This window comes from Notothenia rossii (assembly GCF_949606895.1).
Source record: "Notothenia rossii genome assembly, chromosome: 8".
In the NCBI taxonomy this organism is placed as follows: Eukaryota; Metazoa; Chordata; class Actinopteri; order Perciformes; family Nototheniidae; genus Notothenia; species Notothenia rossii.
In genome coordinates, this window is record NC_136906.1 from 77138016 (window position 1) to 77161950 (window position 23935).

General features: G+C 39.3%; 1 protein-coding gene across 1 annotated transcript; it reads right to left on the minus strand.

Moving 5' to 3' along the window:
* Nucleotides 1-310: 310 nt before the first annotated feature.
* unc93a (unc-93 homolog A) lies at nt 311-12356 on the minus strand. Its single transcript, XM_079644119.1, has 7 exons — nt 12264-12356; nt 9233-9414; nt 7610-7839; nt 5501-5626; nt 2121-2332; nt 1120-1255; nt 311-650 (listed from the first exon to the last, which is right to left on the minus strand). Exons 1-7 carry the CDS (start codon nt 12351-12353, stop codon nt 337-339), a joined length of 1290 nt encoding a protein of 429 aa, XP_079500245.1. The 5' UTR covers nt 12354-12356; the 3' UTR covers nt 311-336.
* Nucleotides 12357-23935: the final 11579 nt, after the last annotated feature.

Here is a 23935-nt window from a genome sequence, read left to right on the forward strand (position 1 = left end):
GGGCGTGCACATTTGCCGGGCACAAACCTACCTCTTTTGGATTTGGAAAGGTTGGCATTTATGGATCAGTTTATATTTAAGTCTTGTGACGTTAAGTTGTTTCTGTAAAAGCTCCTGTTGCCTTTGAGTCCACCTGGTTTTGCAATGTCCCAAAAACCATCAAGAACGTATATTACTAAAGGAAGCACTGAACAGAAATCAAACAGAATTAAATATAGAAGAGACTTTGAGAAGGAGTTCAGGGGATGTAGCATGCAGGGCATTATTTAGGTTTTTAAAAAGGACAGGAATTATATTAAGAATTTAGATCAACCCCGTGCTGATCCACACTCAATTTCAGAAGGTGGCGGTAAATGCACCTAAAAGCTGTTTGCCAACCGCCATAAAACAATAGAAGAAGAAAAAGAGTCCACCTGCTCTACTATTTCTGACAGGTAAGACTAAAGGGAAGCTTATCTTCGGACCCTTTTCAATATAAATGTGTAGCGAAAATGTTAAGACTGACAGGAGTTTCTTACCGTTGGTCTGAGTTTGCCAGATAGCGTCGGCCATCCCCCACAGAGCGGGAAACACGAAGAAGACGGGCAGCTGGTCGGGATGAGGCTTCCAGAACAAAAGAGCGATGATACAGGAGAAGTTCACCAAAGCAGCTGAAGACAGACACAAATCAGAGGTTTATTCAGTCAATTTTCACATTTTGAGTCTCATTGTTCTGTATCATTATATGCATGTGAGCTGTAGTGTAACACCACATTTGTTCTAGCTGACACTTTTATCCAAAGCGATTTATAAAAGCTGCAATCAACCATGAAGATACAAATCCAGATGAATAACGTTAGTATACTTTAATACAAATTTGAGGAACAGGTTGCTTATTTATTCTTCTACTTTACAAATGTATGAACAGTTCTTAAAAAAAAACCTGTCCATTGAAAAGTATGTATCTCAAACTATAAGATGAAGTGTTCCTTATTATTGTATTATTGACATGTGAACAATCTCCCACAATTTAAGCGAAATAAACAATAAAAATACCCCCTTTATTTAGCTGGAAAATGCTAAAAAGGCATTTTTTTTTCTTCTGAGAAATCTAGGAAAACAAACAAACTTTGGATTTACCAAAGAAGAGGAGAGCGGCTCTCCCTGTGTACCGGGCGAGTCTCCCAAATAAAAATGAGCAAACGGAATTAGTGGCTCCGAAGCACATCATCACATATCCAACGTAATGGATGCCCAACGCACACGTCACGTAGTTCTGCAGAGAAACACAAAAACATGGATTTAGAAAGCAGGTCATTTGTGTTGGAGCTATATATATATCTTTATATTATTTAATAGTTTAAAATGTATTCTCTTGTGGTTTATATTATCTATTTATATGTATTCTTAATTAGAGTCATAAGTTAAAGTAGTTTCTATGCTTTTATTTTGAAGGCATGTTTTGGGCACTGGGTGATTAGAGCACCTGGTGTAATTGTATATATTGGAGATAGGTGGAGGTGGGAGCCAGAGCACTAGTAGGCAAAAGGTTTTTTATCAGGGTGTTTCAAGCCAGCAAAAGGAAAGCCATAGGAAGGGCTTAAGGAAAAGGGATATAGGAAACCTGTTCGTTGTACTTTGTTATCGGAATAAACTGCACAAATGGAGAATCTTGATTGGACCTGGATCATTGCCCTGCGTAAGATCTGCTAACTAGTGCCTCAGCGGCTGTATTATTTTAAGTTAATTATCTGTTTTATTTCTATATGATTTTGGCCGCTACAATTTGTATTTAGTGATATAGGAGTTACAAGACAAGTGCATACAAGTATAGTGTCACAGATACAGAGAAGACGGCAAGCTGATGGTAACACTAATTTAAAAGCAAAGATAATAAAACATGAATAACAAAGGAACATGAATAAAAGTGACAGTTCAGTGTGAGATACACACATCTGAAGTGTTTAGCTCTGACTCAAACTTTTTAGCAGCAATAGTTTTCTTTGAACTCACTTTCTTTCTACTTTCTTTTTTAACGTATCCTTTAGTTATTTCAAGTGTTTCATGCTCAACAACCCCCCCTTTGGAACATTCTAATCTGCATATTTGTGTAGCATATCAAATGAATTTGGCCTCCTCACCTTGGTGTACTCCCCGGACAGGAAGCTCTGCTCGAAGCCGCTGTACATTGTGAGCGGGATGAGGACCAGTAGCCTCCAGTCCTTCAGCAGCCGAAACGTGGCGAGGAACGTTTTGGAGAACGGCTCTCGGTTCTCCCTGAAGTGACTCGACTGCTCCCGGTCGATGTTATCCAGAAACACGGCCACGATGATCATGGCCAGCACCCCCACGCCTAAAATACAGCAAGACAAGAGGCGCTTTCACACCGCAGTACTTTTCCCACAAAGGTTCATGAGAACTTAGTTCATCAGAACTCTTTAGTTCTGATGAACTAAGTACGGATCGCGTTCACACCGGAATAAATCCCTGAGGGAGGATTAGGCAAATGAAGCCGCTGACGTCACTTCTTCTTCTTCTGCTTTGGGTTTACTGGCAGGCCGCAAACAACTTCACGGCGTATACTGCCGCCCAAAATCTCCGGCCGGAAGTCCCCGGAGTTGGGGACTGGCTTCAGTAGAAGCTGCTGGGACTCCCAGCAGCTTCTACTGAAGCCTTCAGAGTAAATCGCCAAAACGCCGACACCTTCTCATCTCCACCGCTCCCATGTTTTATTTTGTGTTGCCATAAATTAGTCTCTCTGCGATTCTGCGCTGGGCTAATGCTAATAATGCTAATAATGCTAATGCGAGGATAATAAAATGGTGGCTTCACAACACCTTTTTTAAGTTTTACGGGGCGTGGTTTGCAATCCGCCCAGCCAATCAGAAATATAGCTCTTTTCTCACAAGAGAGCCGTATGAGAGTCCCTGCTCTCTAGCAGGGACGGAAAAGGGGGTAAAAAGGTTCTCATGAACTCATTTTAGTTCCGGCTCTTTTTGGTGTGAACGCGACATTTCGGAACTATATCGGAACTAAAGTGGGAAAAGTACTCCGGTGTGAACGCGGCTAAGGAAGGTTTGGTAAAAAGAAACTTAATGTGAATTTACTAGTCAAAGTCAACTTTATTGTCAATCTTTCAGTTTGTGTGTACAGACAGAGAGATCGACATTCCGTTTCCCACAATCCCGAATAAAGAAACAAATATATATAACAATATGTATATAAACAATCAAAAGACCCATTTATATGCACACATTAAGACCTAAATAAAAGCACAACAATCAATATATACAAAATAACTGGTATTTCAATATCTTTGAGAATGTACATTAGTGCAAGACTGTCCATAGCAGCGTACTACTTCAATCAAACAATATTTTTAGGGTTATTTTTTCTGGTATGAAAGCAAAGGGTTTAGGGTTAGGGTTAGGGTTTCACTGCTATAAGACCATCTAGCACAAATATACCCAGTTAATAATAAGAAATTGCAACACAATTTCCAATCTACGGAAGTCGTGAGAGGCAAGTGAAACAAAACGAAATCTGTTAATCTATTTGGATAGGATACTAAATACATTTGCACACTTTTTATATCGTAAACTATGTCCATATGCTTCTGTTTTGGTGGTCGTGCTTCAACATACATGCGTGAGTCATAGGTGCCCTTCAGGCACTTGTAAAAATAGCACTACACCTGTAGCGGCCAACATCATAATTTAAAAGTATTATTGCTGCTGAGGCGCCAGATAGCGAATCTTACACAGGGAATGATCCAAGTCCAGACAAGATCGCCAGTTCTGTGCATTTTATTCCTATCACAAAGGTACAATGGATAGGTTTACTTTCCTTGAGCCTTTCCTATGGCTTTCTTTCTTTCTTGCTTGAATCACCCTGGTAAAAAACCATGTGCCTACTAGTGCTCTACTCCCATCTCCACCTGTCTCCTATGGCAAACCGATGTAGCTTTTATTCATTTCTGGAGGATATCAAAAAATCTATTCTGACTAGTAAGAATGTTTATTTCTGGTATCAAAAATTGAATCAATAATTCAATTTGTATTTATAACTAGTTCAAATTGTATTTCTGATATCAACAATTGGCATTTCGACTAGTTGAAATGTAATTCTTGATATCGGAAATTGGTATTTTTACTAGTTCAAATGTAATTGTAACTAGTAACAATTTAATTACTTGATATCAGAAATTGGCAAATTGGCATCAGTTCAAATGCCAACTCCCATTGAAATGAATGAGAAAAACGATGCAATTCTCACTAGTTAAAATCGCATTCCTGATCAGAAATACACATTACAACTAGTTACAATTGAATTTCTGATATCAAGAATACACATTACAGCTAGTTACAATTGAATTTCTCATATCAAGAATACACATTACAACTAGTTACAATTGAATTTCTAGTTACAATTGAATTTTTGATATCAAGAATACACATTACAACTAGTTACAATTGAATTTCTAGTTACAATTGAATTTCTGATATTAAGAATACACATTACAACTAGTTACAATTGAATTTCTGATATTAAGAATACACATTACAACTAGTTACAATTGCATTTCTGATATCAAGAATACACATTACAACTAGTTACAATTGAATGTCTGATATCAAGAATACACATTACAGCTAGTTACAATTGAATTTCTCATATCAAGAATACACATTACAACTAGTTACAATTGAATGTCTGATATCAAGAATACACATTACAACTAGTTACAATTGCATTTCTGATATCAAGAATACACATTACAACTAGTTACAATTGAATTTCTGATATCAAGAATACACATTACAGCTAGTTACAATTGAATTTCTGATATCAAGAATACACATTACAACTAGTTACAATTGAATTTCTAGTTACAATTGAATTTTTGATATCAAGAATACACATTACAACTAGTTACAATTGAATTTCTGATATTAAGAATACACATTACAACTAGTTACAATTGAATTTTTGATATCAAGAATACACATTACAACTAGTTACAATTGAATTTCTGATATCAAGAATACACATTACAACTAGTTACAATTGAATTTCTAGTTACAATTGAATTTTTGATATCAAGAATACACATTACAACTAGTTACAATTGAATTTCTGATATTAAGAATACACATTACAACTAGTTACAATTGAATTTCTGATATTAAGAATACACATTACAACTAGTTACAATTGAATTTCTGATATCAAGAATACACATTACAACTAGTTACAATTGAATTTCTGATATCAAGAATACACATTACAACTAGTTACAATTGAATTTCTGATATCAAGAATTTGCATTCTAACTAGTTAAAAATAGAATTTTTGATATCAGAAATAAACATTGTTACTAGTAAGAATAGTTTTTTTGATATCCTCCAGAAATGAATAAAAGCTAAATCGGCTGGCCATAGTCTCCAATATATATATACAATTACACCCAGTGCCCAAACATGGCTTCAAATAATATATAGCCCCTGATAGGAAAAGTTACCGATGTAGCATCCGACGAGCGTCCACACCAGCTCCTGCGCGGGCCGGGTGGAGGTGCTGCTTATGTTCAGGTTCAGGCTGCAGTCTGCCGCTCCGCACGCCAGCAGCTGCTCCTCCGGGATGATCGCTGACAGGAAACACACACACATTTACATTCAGAGCGCTCTTCACCAAGAACACGAACAAAGAAAGAAGCCGAAGCCAACTAGTGGGTGTATTTTTACTTTTAAGTGTGGAACTTCGAGGACAAATTGTTTTCAATAAGTCATAGAACCAACGATATGAGTTTAAATTAGAAAATAAAAATGTATGCAGACCCTTTTAAAGACAATGATATGCATCCATTTCATTAAACAAAAAGAATACTTAAAAATATGAATATCTTAAGAGACATGTTTCTATATATACCCATCAGTTATCTAGTTCAGTTAACAGTGTATTGTTAATTATTATAAATAGATATTATCGCATGTTTCTTTGTTGTAAAATCGAACTTTCAAAGCGGAAACACTGATTATAAAATAAATAAGACATGTATTATATTGAGTAAAATAAACACAGTCTTAGAAATAATGATTTATTGTTCTTATTGTTATCTCAGGGATTCAGTGCAAATGTATTGTATATGTAAGCTAGATAATCTATAGCCTATAGAACAAATTGAGCACCGGAAATAGAATAAGAATTAAAAATCTTTGTGGTGTTCTTCTGAGAAATGCCCCTGACATCATGTGAGCTGATAAACTGGGAAGCATTAACAGCAATAAAATTATAAACTGACGAAGGTAACATCATCCACTCAGAGCTCACACACACCTAGTCTCTTTAAATTAAAGCCATAAAAAAAAATAGGTCAGTCAGCACTTAGACTTTGCCCAGTTTGTGCATCATCAGCTAAACACAGGAAGTAGGTGCATTTACTCCAGTACTGTAATTAAAGGGGCCCTTTCCTGTAATGTGTTATCTAGGTTTTTATAAAGTAGAGACACTACATACTGATTTACACCTGAACATCAGCAGGAGAGGACTTTTTAAAGTAGAGACACTACATACTGATATACACCTGAACATCAGCAGGAGAGGACTCTTTAAAGTAGAAACACTACATACTGATATACACCTGAACATCAGTAGGAGAGGACTCTTTAAAGTAGAGACACTACATACTGATATACACCTGAACATCAGCAGGAGAGGACTCTTTAAAGTAGAGACACTACATACTGATATACACCTGAACATCAGCAGGAGAGGACTCTTTAAAGTAGAGACACTACATACTGATATGCACCTGAACATCAGCAGGAGAGGACTCTTTAAAGCAGAGACACTACATACTGATATACACCTGAACATCAGCAGGAGAGGACTCTTTAAAGTAGAGACACTACATACTGATATACACCTGAGCATCAGCAGGAGAGGACTCTTTAAAGTAGAGACACTACATACTGATATACACCTGAACATCAGCAGGAGAGGACTCTTTAAAGTAGAGACACTACATACTGATATACACCTGAACATCAGCAGGAGAGGACTCTTTAAAGTAGAGACACTACATACTGATATACACCTGAACATCAGCAGGAGAGAGGACTCTTTAAAGTAGAGACACTACATACTGATATACACCTGAACATCAGCAGGAGAGAGGACTCTTTAAAGTAGAGACACTACATACTGATATACACCTGAACATCAGCAGGAGAGGACTCTTTAAAGTAGAGACACTACATACTGATATACACCTGAACATCAGCAGGAGAGGACTCTTTAAAGTATACACATTTTGTTCACGTACAATGTGTTGGAGCGCTAGCCAATAGAAGCACAAGTGTTACAAAGTGATGTTAAACTGAAGTGTTATCAGTAAAATATACTTGAAGTATCAAAAACAAAAGTATAGCTTATTTAGAAAATATTATATCATGAGGCACAGCACGATAAAGAAGAGCAAATTATAATAATTAACTAAATGATAAAAAGAAAACATGATAAAATGATTATACAAAAATGACTTCCATAAAACATTAGAATATTATTACTTTTCCCCTACATTTATCCCTAATATCTCTTGTATGTTATTCTCTTCCAGGGCTTCTCCTACCGATGGTGCTGTCCTGTCCGAAGATGAGTGACGACATGAGGTTCCCCCACACCGCTGACGACTGGAAGATGAAGAAGAAGATGCCGAAGTACTGGTTGATGAGGTCGGATCCTTTCTTCCCGTCTTTAGCCGCCTGAGCGTTCCCAGCGATGGTCAGGTACGTGCATTTAGCCGACCATAAAGGAGACCCCCCCAAACCCAGAATTGCTGAGGTGGGGAGGAGGGTGTACCTGAGAGAGAGAGCAGAAATACTTAATCAAAGAAAATATCATTATTATTACAGGAATCCTGAAACCAAATGTAAAACCTTTTAAGACCTTTTCTAAGACCCTTTCCGTACATTTTAAGACCTCATCGCCATTTTGAGTTTTAACCGGTTACCTTGGCGACACACTTTACCTCACATTGACTATATACAGTATTGATTGTCGTTCCTCCTTATCTTCCAACCATTTGGACGCAAACTTGCATTTCCCCATAACGATGTTGCTTAGCAACCAGCGTAAACGGACCTCCGCGTGCTATCAAGCAGTGAGCGTGCGATGTCCTGTTCAGATGACGTCAGATCCAACGGGATGCCATAAATAAACTACACAGAATCACACTACACACCTACGCAATGATTACATTCAGGCAGGCTGTAGAACACAACCTCTTTGGACCATTTATATACTTATTGAAAACAAGCTACAAAATGTAATACCTTGGAAAATGCACTTTAATACTTTTTAATAGCCTTAATTTTCGCTAAATTGATTTATCAACTTTTAATACTTTTTAAGACCCCGCGGACCCCCTGTAATATTATTAATAAGAAAATGTACAGTTGTTTTTTTCCTTTTGGTAGATCCATACATGTTCTTTGATCTTACTACAGACTACTTTCTTTACAGGCAGTTTAAGTTTCTTTTGCATTAAATCCCCCAAATATATCTTCAAAATTACATGAATTAAATAAGAAAAAAACACATCATATAAATAATAAAAAGAATATTTGAACAAAATTAATTAAGTGATAAATAGATGAATATATTAATAAAACCACATGAAAGTAACAATTAAAATGTAACAAATAATAATAATTGTAGGGTTCGATAACGGCCAAAATCATTCGATCTTGCCTTAAGCCTTATCTGTCAACAATTGTCATCAAAGTATAGGCTATATTGTATTTTAAACTTAAATGATATACATATTTACACGTGAATACTCCCAGAACGTAACTTTTGCGCAAACGATGCACCTTTGAATTTAACTTCAAATCTTTGAATGGTGCTGACCAATTAAAATATTCTTCTAAAAGTTGTAGTTTTGGATGACTGTATCATGTTTAGGGATGTGTATTTATTTCTTTAGGGAATTAAAAAACTCAAAGCTGCAAGAATGAATTGAGCAGTTGATTAGTTGTAAACTATTCATTGGATGAGTACCATTTTTTTTTAATTGCAATTCCTTAGTTACAGCTCTACGGATATTTATTTGAGGGTGATGTTTTTTACATTGCTGGGATAATCAAAGTGCATCCAAACAAATGTGTTATTAACAGTTTTTGATAGAAAGAATCTGCCAGGTATCAACACCGCTTTTGTGTATTTTATTAGCGTGTGTAGTATTACAGATTACCATCCGGGGTAGAGGTTTCCGAAGGAGTAGGAGACGTAGCAGCCCATGCTCGCCACGATGGTCCATTTACAGCCCAGGTTTTTGATCATGATGTGAGGCAGGAACATGGAGGAGATGATGATGGAGGCGTAGACGACGCTCAGAGACGCCACGCCCATCCCCTGCTCCGCATTCAGACTGCTCTGCACACACAGACACACAAACCTCTGTTAGAGCAGCACTTCAACACTTCAGAGGCACGGCCGCCAAGAAAATACAGCTCTTAACACATTGATCGGTCTTAAAGGGAACACATGATGCTCATTTTCAGGGTTAAAATGAAACACGCGTATATAACTTTATATTTAAGTTATATTTTGAGCCCTTCTTTTGGCGATTGCATTCCCTCATAAGCAAGTAGAGATGTTTAAAGACATTACAGTGACAGTGAGATTATATTCTGAGAGTGTTTACATAAAAATTGTTGCCCTTTTTACACATATATCTATCACTTTGTTATATGAAAAGTGACTTGAAGAAAATACAGCTGCAACACATTGATCGCTCTTAAAGAGGACACATGATGCTAATTTCCAGGTTCATATATCAGTATGTAGTGTCTCTACTTTAAAGAGTCCTCTCCTGCTGATGTTCAGGTGTATATCAGTATGTAGTGTCTCTACTTTAAAGAGTCCTCTCCTGCTGATGTTCAGGTGTATATTAGTATGTAGTGTCTCTGCTTTAAAGAGTCCTCTCCTGCTGATGTTCAGGTGTATATCAGTATGTAGTGTCTCTACTTTAAAGAGTCCTCTCCTGCTGATGTTCAGGTGTATATCAGTATGTAGTGTCTCTACTTTAAAGAGTCCTCTCCTGCTGATGTTCAGGTGTATATCAGTATGTAGTGTCTTTACTTTAAAGAGTCCTCTCCTGCTGATGTTCAGGTGTATATCAGTATGTAGTGTCTCTACTTTAAAGAGTCCTCTCCTGCTGATGTTCAGGTGTATATTAGTATGTAGTGTCTCTGCTTTAAAGAGTCCTCTCCTGCTGATGTTCAGGTGTATATCAGTATGTAGTGTCTCTACTTTAAAGAGTCCTCTCCTGCTGATGTTCAGGTGTATATCAGTATGTAGTGTCTCTACTTTAAAGAGTCCTCTCCTGCTGATGTTCAGGTGTATATCAGTATGTAGTGTCTCTACTTTAAAGAGTCCTCTCCTGCTGATGTTCAGGTGTATATCAGTATGTAGTGTCTCTACTTTAAAGAGTCCTCTCCTGCTGATGTTCAGGTTTATATCAGTATGTAGTGTCTCTACATGTTTCCATGCTTTAATGTTCAAAAAGCTCTTTATTTTTCTCATACTGTCTGTGCTGCAGCACCTCTTTTCACCCTCCGCCTAAAACCAGAGCCCAGTCTGCTCTGATTGGTCAGCTGCCCGGCTCTGTTGTGATTGGTCAACCTGCTTAAAGATGTCCCGCCCCTTAGCCTATCAGGTACAATGTGTTGGAGCGCTAGCCAATAGGAGCTTGAGTGTTACGTAGTGATGTCACTATGTTCCGGGAGTAAACAAAGGAGTCCAATGGAGGCGTTTCTGAGAACACAGGGATTTTAGCCTCTGCAGACCATTTACATGCACTAAAACCTATATACTACAGGAAAGGGAAAACCCCAAAAGCATAATAGGGCCTCTTTAATTTGTCTGGAGAGCACTGCATTATGGGAAGTTGTGAAATATTTGTTATTCTCTAAACATTTTGGCACATGATGACTGTAGGTCCCATTTCCCTTTCCAAAATATTGTTATTTTATTTGTTATGTTTTATTTTTTCCACAACCATCTGGCGACCCCTGAGACGTTTTCTCTCCTCTGGGGTCGCTCCCCGGGTTCAGAACTGCTAGGGAGAAATGGTCTCGTGCAAAAACACTTTGTTTTCATTTTTTTCTGAAACTCTTTGACTTTTCTTGTTCAGAAATGCTGCCAGAAGTTGCATCCTAACTATAGGTCTATTTCTTTCATCCATTAGGGGATTATAAAACCTAAAACAGCAAACAATCAATCCAGGCAATCACTTTACTGTCAATTATTAAAATACACGTTTTAATAATTAGTACGTGTGTATATAGGCCTACTTGCAGGTTGTTGAATGCTTTTCTGGACTTACTGTAAGGGTATAATGCTAAATACAAATGTAAGGGCACGGGATATTTTAAAACTCTGTAGTATAGTTATTCTAGTGTACAGTTTATCCTCACAGTCTCACAGTTTCTGTTCCTGCCACTGCAAACTGTATTAAAGTATAGACGAAAAATAAACACAACAGAACCGTTAACATCAGTTTTGCTGTCAAATAAACTTTAAGCAGTGCCGCCTTTGATACAGTGGACAAAATATTACTGGACAGACTTGAAAACTGTGTTGGTTTATCTGCTAAGCACTTAATTGGTTCAAATCGTGTCTGCAGGACAAGGACTTTTTTGTGTTTCTTGGTCCAATTCTATTCAACATATTCAAAATGCTTCCACTAGGCCAGATCCTAAAAGTAAACAAAATGTCGTACCAAAATTATGCGGATGACACTCAGTTTATACATCACAATAAAGCCTGTTGACTACGGACCATTGCAACCCCTCACCAACTGCATGGAACAAATCAGCAGCTGGATGAGCAACAATTTCCTACAAAAACAACAGACAATTATCTTTGCTGCCAAAAGGGAGGGATGGGCTGAAGTGAGCGCTAAGCTAGAAGCCCTACTGCTAAATACATCGGACAATTCTGGACCCCGACCTCAATTTCAAATCCCACGTTAACACAATTACTAAATCAGCATACTATCACCTCAAAAAAATAGCCAGACTTAGAACATTCATGTCTCAACAAGACCTTGAAAAACGAGTTCATGCATTTGTTTTAGCAGGCTTCATTACTGTAACAGTGTATTTACTGGTCTCAGTAAAAAAAAAATCGCTTCTTGAACAAGTTCAACTAATCCAGAACGGATAATGGACAATATAAATCACAACTCTGTCTAATAAATAGTACACTTTTCCACTTACCTGTAAACTCTGTAGGCCTCCATAAGCCGTGAAAAGTGAGAGGAACCCGACAGAGACCACCAGCACGTTCTTAAAGTTACGGCTAATCATGGCTGCCTCTCAGAAACTGAAAAACCACTAATAAAAATGTAAATAAAAAGTCAAACTTAAGCTCCGTTTGTTTCAGATGACTGGCTTCATACAGCAGCTGCTCAGAGCAAAGTCAGAGGAATCGCTCTGCTGAAAGATCCTCCTGGATTAACTCTAACTGGTAATAACCGAGCACAAAGTTCAACACACACACACACACACACACACACACACACAAACAAGCAAGCACACACACACACACACACACACTCTCCTACCTTTTATTTACAGGTTCTGCTGTTATCTCTAGTTGTGTTCAGTAGAAGTTGAGGTTGCATCACCACCACACTGCAAACTCAATTCAAGTGGAATGCAAAGTAGTGCCGACAAAATACTTTTTACCGAAAGTTAAAAGTGCACTACATGTTAGACGCTTTTATCCAAAGCGACTTACATACTCAATACTGTGGACAATACCCACAGGAGCAATTTGGGGTGAAGTGTCTCAGGGACACAACGACATGCTGACTGCAGTGGGGTTTGAACCTGTGACCCCCTGGTCCGAACACCAACGTACAACCCACTGCGCCACACGCCGCCCCAAGTACATCATTTTCTGTTTAATACTACTTGTGTTTTTCCCCTTTTTCTTCACTTTAAAATATATATATTTATTTCATATTTTTATTCTAATATTCTAAAACGTAACCTATTTCTGATTCTGCTGTCGAATTCATTTACTGAAGTCAAAATATAAATATTCGTCTCCTTCTGTAACCTAAAAACATCACTGTTTAACACTTCTATAGGCTAGCGCTCCATCACATTGTACGTGATATGGCTACATTTATTGTACGATACGGTACGATATAATATAAAATTAATTAAAATAAAAAAATGTATTTATTATTTATTTATGTACATATTCCCTATCATGTCTATTTAAAGGAGACCCATCATGCTATATTTGAATAATATATTGTACCTATATAAGGTATATTTATACTTTTTTTAAAAAAAAAATACCAAACAGATCATGCATTTTAGCCATGCCTCATTTCGCTCTATTTTGCTCTCATCCACCCTGTCCTTGCATGCAGAAGCGTCAATTGGGTATGGCAAGGTATGGCAGCTGCCACACCTTGGCTCCAGGGGAAAATGTAAATGTTCGTTTTAAAAAAATAAATTTATGGAATTACTCTGTGTCAATTTGTATTGATTATTCTATTATTTAATACATATAAATTAAATACAAATGAAAATCAGAACAACACAATCGATTTCTCTAGTCTAGATATTATCTTTCCCAATACTTATCGTAACGTATCCCCCCTCCCTATCTTGAAATGTGGTATCTCCTGACGAGAAGCCGCCGGAGGTCAGAGCGGGTCATGTTATCGCGGTTTTTTTTATTTTTCGGCTAAGCTAATTAACTAAAATGAAAAGAAAGCAAAGAACTTTAGAATCTTTTTTTATCAAAAAAAAGGCAGGTGAAGGTGATGGCTCCAATGTTGCCCCAGCAGCAGAGGGAGAAGGACCAGGTAGTGAAGGTGGGATTCAAGCTGTTAACGAGGCTGTTAGCCACTCCAGCACCTGCGCCGGGGATGCAGATGCTAACAGGGAGACGGAGACTACATGCATGGAGGCTGAGAACTCGTCCACACCGACTTCTCGAATTGAATCCGAGTCTGAGTCCCCACCAATTTCTCAGATTGAAAGAGCTGGATCAGACGTGGACAGCGATAAGGAAGGTCAAGGCCTGGGTGCAGCAGCAGTAGCAGCCTCTGGGTCAACTGGAGCAGAGAAGAAGGATATTAGTGGATGTAAAACAGACGGACTCAGGCGTCCTCGTTTGACCCACTTCCCAACTAGAAATGGAAGACGCTTTAATGTCAGTGTGTATCAGGAATATGACTGGGTTGAATATTCTGCGCAAGAAGATGCAGTTTATTGCTTTGCATGCCGTCATTTTGGAGGAGCCTCAACTTTAACAGGTGACAGGCATGGACTGCGTGTGTTCATAGACACTGGATACACATGTTGGAAGAACATGAAAAAAAATCTCCGGGATCATCAAGGGAGCAGTAGACACAATTGTGCTGCATTAGCGTGGTCTAACTTTAAGGCTGTGATCAGCGGACATAAGGAATCCATCGCAAGTCGGATTGACGCAAACAGGACAGATGAGGTGCAGGAGAACCGGGCTCACGTCAAATCCTTGTTCAAAATCACGTCATTTCTGGGAAGACAGGCCCTCCCTCTCCGTGGCCACAACGAGAGAGATGAGGATGAAAATAAAGGAAATTTCCTTGAACTTTTGGACGTTATTGCAACAGATGACAGGAACGTGAAAAGCAAACAGGAACGCAGGTATGCGCACTATTCTTCCCCAGAAGCCCAGAATGATATGGTGAGAGTTATTGGGGAAAATATCAGAAGTATAATCATAAATGAAGTAGGAGAAGCACGGTACTTTTCAGTGTTAGTGGATGAAACGAAAGACCTGTCTAAGAAGGAGCAGCTGGCCATTTTGATCCGTTATGTACATGACGGGATTATAAAGGAAAGAGCCATTGGAACCTATCACATGAAGGACCTGACAGCTGAATCCCTGGCCCAGAAAATAATAAAGGAATTATCGAGTTTAGATATTCAGCTGTGTGTTGCACAATGCTACGATGGTGCAAGTGTTATGCGGGGTAATGTGCGTGGAGTGCAGGCTTTAATACGTGAAAAAGTGCCGCATGCAACGTATATACACTGTCATGCACATAGACTAAATCTTGTGCTTGTGAGCTCGATAACTGAAATACCAGAGATGGCAGAGTTTTTTGGTGTTGTTCAAACACTATATACTTGTATTGCAAATAGCAATACCAGACACATGCTTTTCATTGAGGCTCAAAAGAAGTTGGGACACAACAAAATACTGCACTTGGAGCGCACCTGTCCCACTCGGTGGCTGTATTGGTATAGGGCTCTACAGAAGATAAAACTGCGCTACGAGGCTATACTAGCTGTGTTAGATGCCACTATTGACGCTCATGCAGAGGGTTCAACTGAAGCTGCTGGACTTCGGACAAATATGCTGACAGTCACTTTTGTTGTGCGTCTTCATGTCCTAGAAAAAATCTTAAATCTCACTTATGGACTGTCTGAACAGCTTCAGACAAAAGACATTGCAATCACGATGGCTTCCAACCTCATACGGAGTACTAAGGCCCAGCTGGAAAAGATGAGGTCAGATAAAGAGTACCAGGACACACTGAGCAGAGCCAAGGCATTTTCCACAGAGCTCGGCCTCCCAAGCAGCGACACTGCCCCTCTGCGACCAGCAAGAGCACGGAGTGTGTCCAAAGCCTTGGCAGGGTTTATTGTCGGATCATCCAGTGGCCAGAGACAAACAGGAGATGACCAAGAAAAAAGACTATACTTTGAAACACTGGACCGCTTCATCTCTGAGTTAGATCGCCGATTTACAGATAATGATGAGCTACTTAATGCTATCCAGGCATTTGATTGTTCATCTCCCCATTTCATGGATGTAGTTAAAATGGAACAGTTTGCACAACTCTATGATGAACTGATCAACACCACCCTTCTCAGTTCCCAGTGTCACACAGCAAAAGCTTTCCTTGAACTTGAGATGAAGGAGGACGTGGAGGAGGAGAAAAACATAATGCTGGCTTTGACACGACTGAAGACCATGTCTGTCGCTTTTTCAGAGGTCATCAAGCTATTCAAGATCGCAGCAACAATTCCTGTCTCCACTGCATCCAACGAAAGATTCTTTTCCGTTTTAAAAAGAGTCAAGACTTACCTGCGGACCACCATGAGCGATGACAGGCTCACAAACCTCATGTTGATGGCTGTTGAGCCTGCTGTCGTAAAATCCCTGGACGCAGATGAACTCGTCAATAACTTTGCTGCTTTGAGGACCCGCCGTTATCCACTTGTGGAATAATTAATAAAGTTCATCTCAAAGTAAGATACCCAAACATCTTATTAATATGATTTCTCTTTCTCTTTTCTTCTCCCTCCCTCCCTCTCCTCTCTCCCTCCCTCCCTCCCTCCCTCTCCTCTTTATATTTGGACTTTAACAGTTTACAGCAGTTTACCTGGTATGTTCACGTGATATTGTTGCAATTACATAGTGAATGAAGTGAACAGAAAGAGTGAAATTGTGTCAGAAAGGCTATTACTGCTGTCTAACCCTGCCGCTTGCTATCCATGGTGCTGAAAACGGATGCGTAACGGCGCATTTGACTGAATTGATTGATTGACGTGCGTAGTTAAGTGTTTGTGTCCATAGTTACTTGCGCTAGCGGGATGTGAGTGAGGCTGCATTTGAAAAAGTTCAAATTTTCCTAACCACACAGAAAAGCTACATAGCAGACTTGTCACTTTTGTTATGATTATTTGCTGGGCATGTATATTGATTGATACTGTAGTTAAGTCATGTGACTAGTAACCTTGCCATACCTTAGCTTTGGCTGAATTGACGCCACTGCTTGCATGAGCTGCAGCTGACCTCGCCCCCCTGCAAAGGAGGGGGCCGAGTTACGAGCGTCATGTTACCATGCTGTTACCATGCTGTTACCATGCCACGGCAACCTCTCATTCCCCTGATAGGTGTAGAGTTTTGGAGATTTGGGTACGGAGGAAAAGAGAGACGGTTGTGTTTTCTGACACTTGGTGAGTTCCCTGGAACACTGGGGACACATATTCATGTATAAACCAGGACCGCCTTTTTCCACCTCAAAAACATTGCCCGCCTCCGCCCATCACTCTCCTCCTCTGCTGCTGAAACCCTGATTCATGCATTCATCACTTCACGACTCGACTACTGCAATAGCATCCTCTATGGCATACCATCCAACCTCCTCAATAAACTCCAACATATCCAGAACTCTGCTGCCCGCCTCCTCACCCACACCCACTCCCGAGACCACATCACTCCCATCCTCCAGAACCTCCACTGGCTCCCCGTCCGTCAAAGAATCCACTTCAGAGTCCTGCTCATTACTCACAAAGCCCTCAACAACCAGGCCCCCCCCCCTACCTCACAGACCTGCTGCACCACCACACCCCTTCCCGCTGCCTCCGCTCATCAGAAGCCAACCTCTTATCCATCCCCACCCGCACCAATCACCGGACCTGGGGGGACAGAGCCTTCTCCGTCGCTGCCCCCTCCCTCTGGAACTCACTCCCACAACCCATCAGAGACTGCACCGACCTCACCACCTTCAAAAAACTCACCTCTTCAATCTGGCTTTTCATGTGTGATTGTTTTTGTATTATTTGACTTTAACTTTAACTATATATTTATTTGTTGTTCCTTTCTCCTTTTTTCTTTTCTCTTCACTATTATCTGTAAAGCATCTTTGAGCACCTGTAAAAGCGCTAACAAATTAAATCTATTATTATTATTATTATTATTATAAAAGACGTACAAAAGTGCATTTTGCATGATAGGTCACCTTTAAGTCCCATTTCTTGTTTTTATATTATCTTGTTGTTTTTATATTGTCTTGTTGTTCCGCGTTGGCACCTTCATGTAATTTCGTTGTACTTGTACAATGACAAATTAAAGATCTTATCTTATCTTATATGACTTTATTAGTTAGACCAAGTCTGAAATTTGACTTGCGTCACGGCAGCTCCATGTCCAACACCAACATAGACAAATATCCAGACACAAATACATGAAACACAAACAACAAACATTTAACATAACAGCACAATCAGTGAGAGAAAACCTGCTCAAAGAGCCTTCAGCGTGCATTTGATCTGGGATGTTTACATTACATTACATTACATGTCACTTGTTAGACGCTTTTATCCAAAGCGGCTTACATACTCAAAACTGTGGGCAATCCCCACAGGAGCAATGTGGGGTGAAGTGTCTCAGGGACACAACGACATGCTGACTGCAGTGGGGTTTGAAACTGACCCCCTGATCCGAACACCAACACACATCCCACTGCGCCACACGCCTCCCATTGTAGTTTAGGATGTAGCTCTGTATTGACTATGACGATTGACTGATGCACAAAGGAGTGCTTCAGTCTGACTTTATTGAATGGTGGGATCCTGTATCTCCCATTAGATGGTAGCAGTTCATGTTCACTGTTCAGAACATGGTTTGGGTCAGAGATGATGTTGTTGGACAGCAGGTTGAGCAGTTTTGATTTGAAAGCTGCTGTCAAACACTTGTACCAGGTAGTATTGCAGTACTGCAGAATAGACAAGATCACAGATGTAAAGAACAACAGAAGAATTTCTCTGCTCGTCCCAAAAGACCTAAGACGGCGGAGAAAATAAGTTCTTTGTTTTGTCCTTTTGCTCAGATATTCGATGTGGTCCTTCCATGGCCGCAGACGGCCAATCATTACACCCAAGTGTTTGTATGAAACTCCCTGCTTGATTTCATCTGTATGGATGCCAATGGGGACTTTATGGGAGTCAGAAGGTGAGCCAAAAACAGGCACACAGAGCAAAGGTTTATTGAACGTTATTTATTTATTTTTATTTTGTTTACGATGGCACCGCCTCATCTTTTACAACATACTGTATGGCTTGTTGTTATGCGACAAAATGTGAGAAAAAACACTGCCGTTTGTCATCTTACTCAAAGTGAAGCAAACAGCTTCAGGCCTGGGTTAACCTTTTATATTATTAAGATTCAAGGAAAATTGAATGTCTAACATCGACATTATATATATACAGTGGGGCAAAAAAATATTTAGTCAGCCACCAATTGTGCAAGTTCTCCCACTTAAAAAGATGAGAGGCCTTTAATTTTCATCCTAGGTATACCTCAACTATGAGAGACAAAATGAGAAAAAAAAAATCCAGAAAATCACATTGTCTAATTTTTAAAGAATTGAGTGGTTCTGGGATTTTTGCTCACCGGTCTTGTGATCATTTTGACCCCACGGGGTGAGATCTTGCGTGGAGACCCAGATCGAGGGAGATTATCAGTGGTCTTGTATGTCTTCCAATTTCTAATAATTGCTCCCACAGTTGATTTCTTCACACCAAGCTGCTTACCTATTGCACATTCAGTCTTCCCAGCCTGGTGCAGGTCTACAATTTAGTTTCTGGTGTCCTTTGACAGCTCTTTGGTCTTGGCCATAGTGGAGTTTGGAGTGTGACTGTTTGAGGTTGTGGACAGGTGTCTTTTATACTGATAACGAGTTCAAACAGGTTCCATTAATACAGTTAACAAGTGGAGGACAGAGGAGGCTCTTAAAGAAGAAGTTACAGGTCTGTGAGAGCCAGAAATCTTGTTTGTTTCGAGGTGACCAAATACTTATTTTCCAACATAATTTGCAAATAAATTCTTTAAAAATCAGACAATGTGATTTTCTGGATTTTTTTTTTTCATACATAAACCACAAGACAAAAAGCAAAACGTGACACACAAGACAAACCACGTACAGTCTGTTGAGTACCATTCAAGTAATACATAAAATCATTACAATTTGAGAGAAAGTCGAGCAAATCAGTTTCATCAACAACAAGTGCAGACCAGTTGAGAGTGAGATGATAATGCATGTTTGAACCTACCCAATGATACAAGAGAGAGCTAATAGCAGCAGGTCAAGTATTCCAGTCTGTTGGGGCTTTGAACATGAACGCTCTTCTGCCAATCGATTTTTTTGCAGAGGGGACAGAGAAATAAATCTAACTTGATGATTTGGCGAGTAGGGTACAACATACTGCTTTTAATAAGTGGGATAGTTAAGATAAATGCATTTAAATATCAGCTGAAGCCAATGTGTGTGTCTTCTTACATTTAATGAAGGCCATTTAAGTTGGTTGTACATTGTGAAGTGATGTGTACGAAAAGGACAACCAAGAACAAATCTGCATAGTCTATTGTAGGCTAGTTGAGTGGAGCAAGATCTGATTTATGTGCATTTTGCTAGACAACATCACAATAGGGTGAAATGGGGGGGGGGGGGGGGGGGAAATCATAAATCCTTGTAAGTTCTCCTTCACATTTTTGCTTGACCTCATGACACTTTGATGTGTAGGGGTATCTTTAATCTGTTTATCTTTACTATTGGACCGCTGATCGTCTCACTGAGAGCTGACACACTTGGCATCAGGTCACACCGTTTAAAGGCTAAGAAGCGAAGTGATGATCCTTGAACTTCCTGAAACCTCGCTTAAATGTGTGTTTACAGCACGTACAGGAGAAGTTTAAAGTACAAGAGAGACTTTTAAAATGACATTTAAGTGGAAGTTCTAGATATTAGTTTAACTACTTAAAAGGAAGTTGAGTTTTGGTTTTGAACATTAGTATATGTATCTGGTAAGGTTAACATTGAGTTTTAATAAACTAATAAAAGCAGTTAAATGGAATTTTTTATTTCGAGGTTAACTACTAAAATGGATTTTACAGGAAGTGGATGTTTTAAATACCAGTCACCTACTTAAAGAGTCAGTTAAGGGTTGTTAGACTTTGAGTAATCCAAGATAGCAGCTCAGTAATTTATAGAGAGTGCTTGGCTGTCATTGAGTCATCATCTGTAAATATCGTAAAACGATAGTAGCTATGACAATGACGTGTTTCACAATCAAAACATTTTTTTTTTGGAGCATTTTGCACTGAAAATGATATATTGTTATGTAATAGGAAGATGTGATGTGTTCAGACTTTAATTAAGAAGTGAGTCGCCCTTCAACAGGAACTGATGTTCGGAGCGATTCCAGCACAGGACGTGGTTTTATCAGAGATTAATTTTTTTACAGACTTTTATGAACTTCTCCACCCTGTTGTGAGGACACACTTTGGTGTGGCTGCTCCTTTTAATTATCCATGTTCTCATTTGATCAGCTGATATCATCCATTCGGTCATGATAAAAGCAACCTTGATGCATTTTAATTTACACTAAGTTATCTCTGTGTTCCATGCGACTGGAACGCGTCACTAATGCATAAAAGGCTCCAACACATTGTGATAGGCTAAGGGGCGGGACATCTCTAAGCAGTTGACCAATCACAACAGAGCCAGCCAGCTAACCAATCAGAGCAGACTGGGCTCTGGTTTCAGACAGAGGGTGAAAAGAGGTGAGAGCTTTTTGAACATTAAAGCATGGAGACATGTCACAGAAGAGACACTACATACTGATATACACCTGAACATCAGCAGGAGAGGACTCTTTAAAGTAGAGACACTACATACTGATATACACCTGAACATCAGCAGGAGAGGACTCTTTAAAGTAGAGACACTACATACTCATATACACCTGAACATCAGCAGGAGAGGACTCTTTAAGTAGAGACACTACATACTGATACACACCTGAACATCAGCAGGAGAGGACTCTTTAAAGTAGAGACACTACATACTGATACACACCTGAACATCAGCAGGAAAGGACTCTTTAAAGTAGAGACACTACATACTGATACACACCTGAACATCAGCAGGAGAGGACTCTTTAAAGTACAGACACTACATACTGATATACACCTGAACATCAGCAGGAGAGGACTCTTTAAAGTAGAGACAATACATACTGATATACACCTGAACATCAGCAGGAGAGGACTCTTTAAAGTAGAGACACTACATACTGATATACACCTGAACATCAGCAGGAGAGGACTCTTTAAAGTAGAGACACTACATACTGATACACACCTGAACATCAGCAGGAGAGGATTCTTTAAAGTAGAGACACTACATACTGATATACACCTGAACATCAGTAGGAGAGGACTCTTTAAAGTAGAGACACTACATACTGATATGAACCTGAACATCAGCAGGAAAGGACTCTTTAAAGTAGAGACACTACATACTGATATACACCTGAACATCAGCAGGAGAGGACTCTTTAAAGTAGAGACACTACATACTGATATACACCTGAACATCAGCAGGAGAGGACTCTTTAAAGTAGAGACACTACATACTGATACACACCTGAACATCAGCTGGAGAGGACCCCTTTAAAACTCAGTACACCTACAGTGCAATACAGTTATAAATAGTTGATCAAATATTAACTACTACAGAATGTACTTTGTAATTTTCCACCACTGGGAGGGGAGACTGTCTCTGGAGATGTTTGGCAATAACATTCGAAATGTTGTTTTGTTGGCAAAATATCAAATAAGTTGAGTAAATGAGCCAAAGGCATGTATTGGATCTAAATATATATTTTACTCAGCCTACTGGTATTCATTTGACCAGCAGAGGGAGCCAGAGTCCACACAAAGAAACTCAAATACCGACAAGTTTCCCTAATCAAGTGAAGTTATATTCAGTCTAAATCTAAACACATCATTACCACGTATTTCTTTACTTTGAATGTTATCCCTTCTACTTTTGAGCAGTAAATATTAGCATTTTTACTCCATTGCTTCTTTTACTCTAAAAGGATGTGAAGACTCCCACTGCCAAATGTAAAATAATGTGAATAACAGGCATTAAATGGCAACTTAAATGGCAACTTAAAACCAGATGAATCAAAAGAACAACAGAACAGTTGATGTCATTCTCTTTGGATAACCTTTAAGGATTCATATGATGTCCTTTGTGAAGAAATATTAGATATTATATGAAGAGTTTTATCTCGCAGCTAACCCTCATATTCTACTCCTCACTGCTGACTCCCTCATCTCCGTCTCTCTTTCTGTCTTTTCACTTTTTATGTTACATGTCCTGTCTTGCTGTAGTTGGAAACCCTGTTTAGCTGCCGGCTTTTTATAAACACTGATAAACAAAGAGGTAATCAGTGACAGATCAAGACACAAACGTTTGTTATTAAAAGGATTTAGAAGATGAAACTGCATGGCATCATTCATAGTGAAATAGAGAGTAAACACGTTTCCGAGACATGACGTACTGTTTTTAACGTTTAACATTCCTCTTAGATGACGGAAATACCAAATAATGCTGACACAACAACAGAGAGCTTACTGCAGGTGAACACAGCAACGCAGACGTCTGATTGGTCCGTTTCATTTGAAGTACAGTGGCTGGTTTAAAAAAAAGGACCAATGGGGAGTATGAGATGAGAGTAAGAGAATGTGTGTTTATCAAGAGCACACACACACACACACCACACACACACACACACACACACACACACACACACACACACTCACACACACACACACACACACACACACACACACACACACACACACACACACACACACACACACACACACACACACACACACACACACAGACCCTGGGGGTAGAGAATTACAGGTATTAGAGAGGCAGACAGACAGGTATGTCTGCTCGGCTTCATATATGAGCTGCAAGCCGAGCGGCTTAGGGAACTTTAATAACACACCTGTGTGTGTGTGTGTGTGTGTGTGTGTGTGTGTGTGTGTGTGTGTGTGTGTGTGCGTGCGTGCGTGCGTGCGTGCGTGCGTGCGTGCGTGCGTGCGTGCGTGCGTGCGTGCGTGCGGAAAAAAGCATATTAAAAGATAGTTTAATCAAATGAAAAAAACACGGTTGAAGAAAAAGAAAAAACCAGAAGGCAAGCTCACCTGTTTTTGTCTATCTGAAAATCTCAGGGCTGCGGTTTTTTGTTTTTGAAAATCCCCTGTCAATCAAACTCTT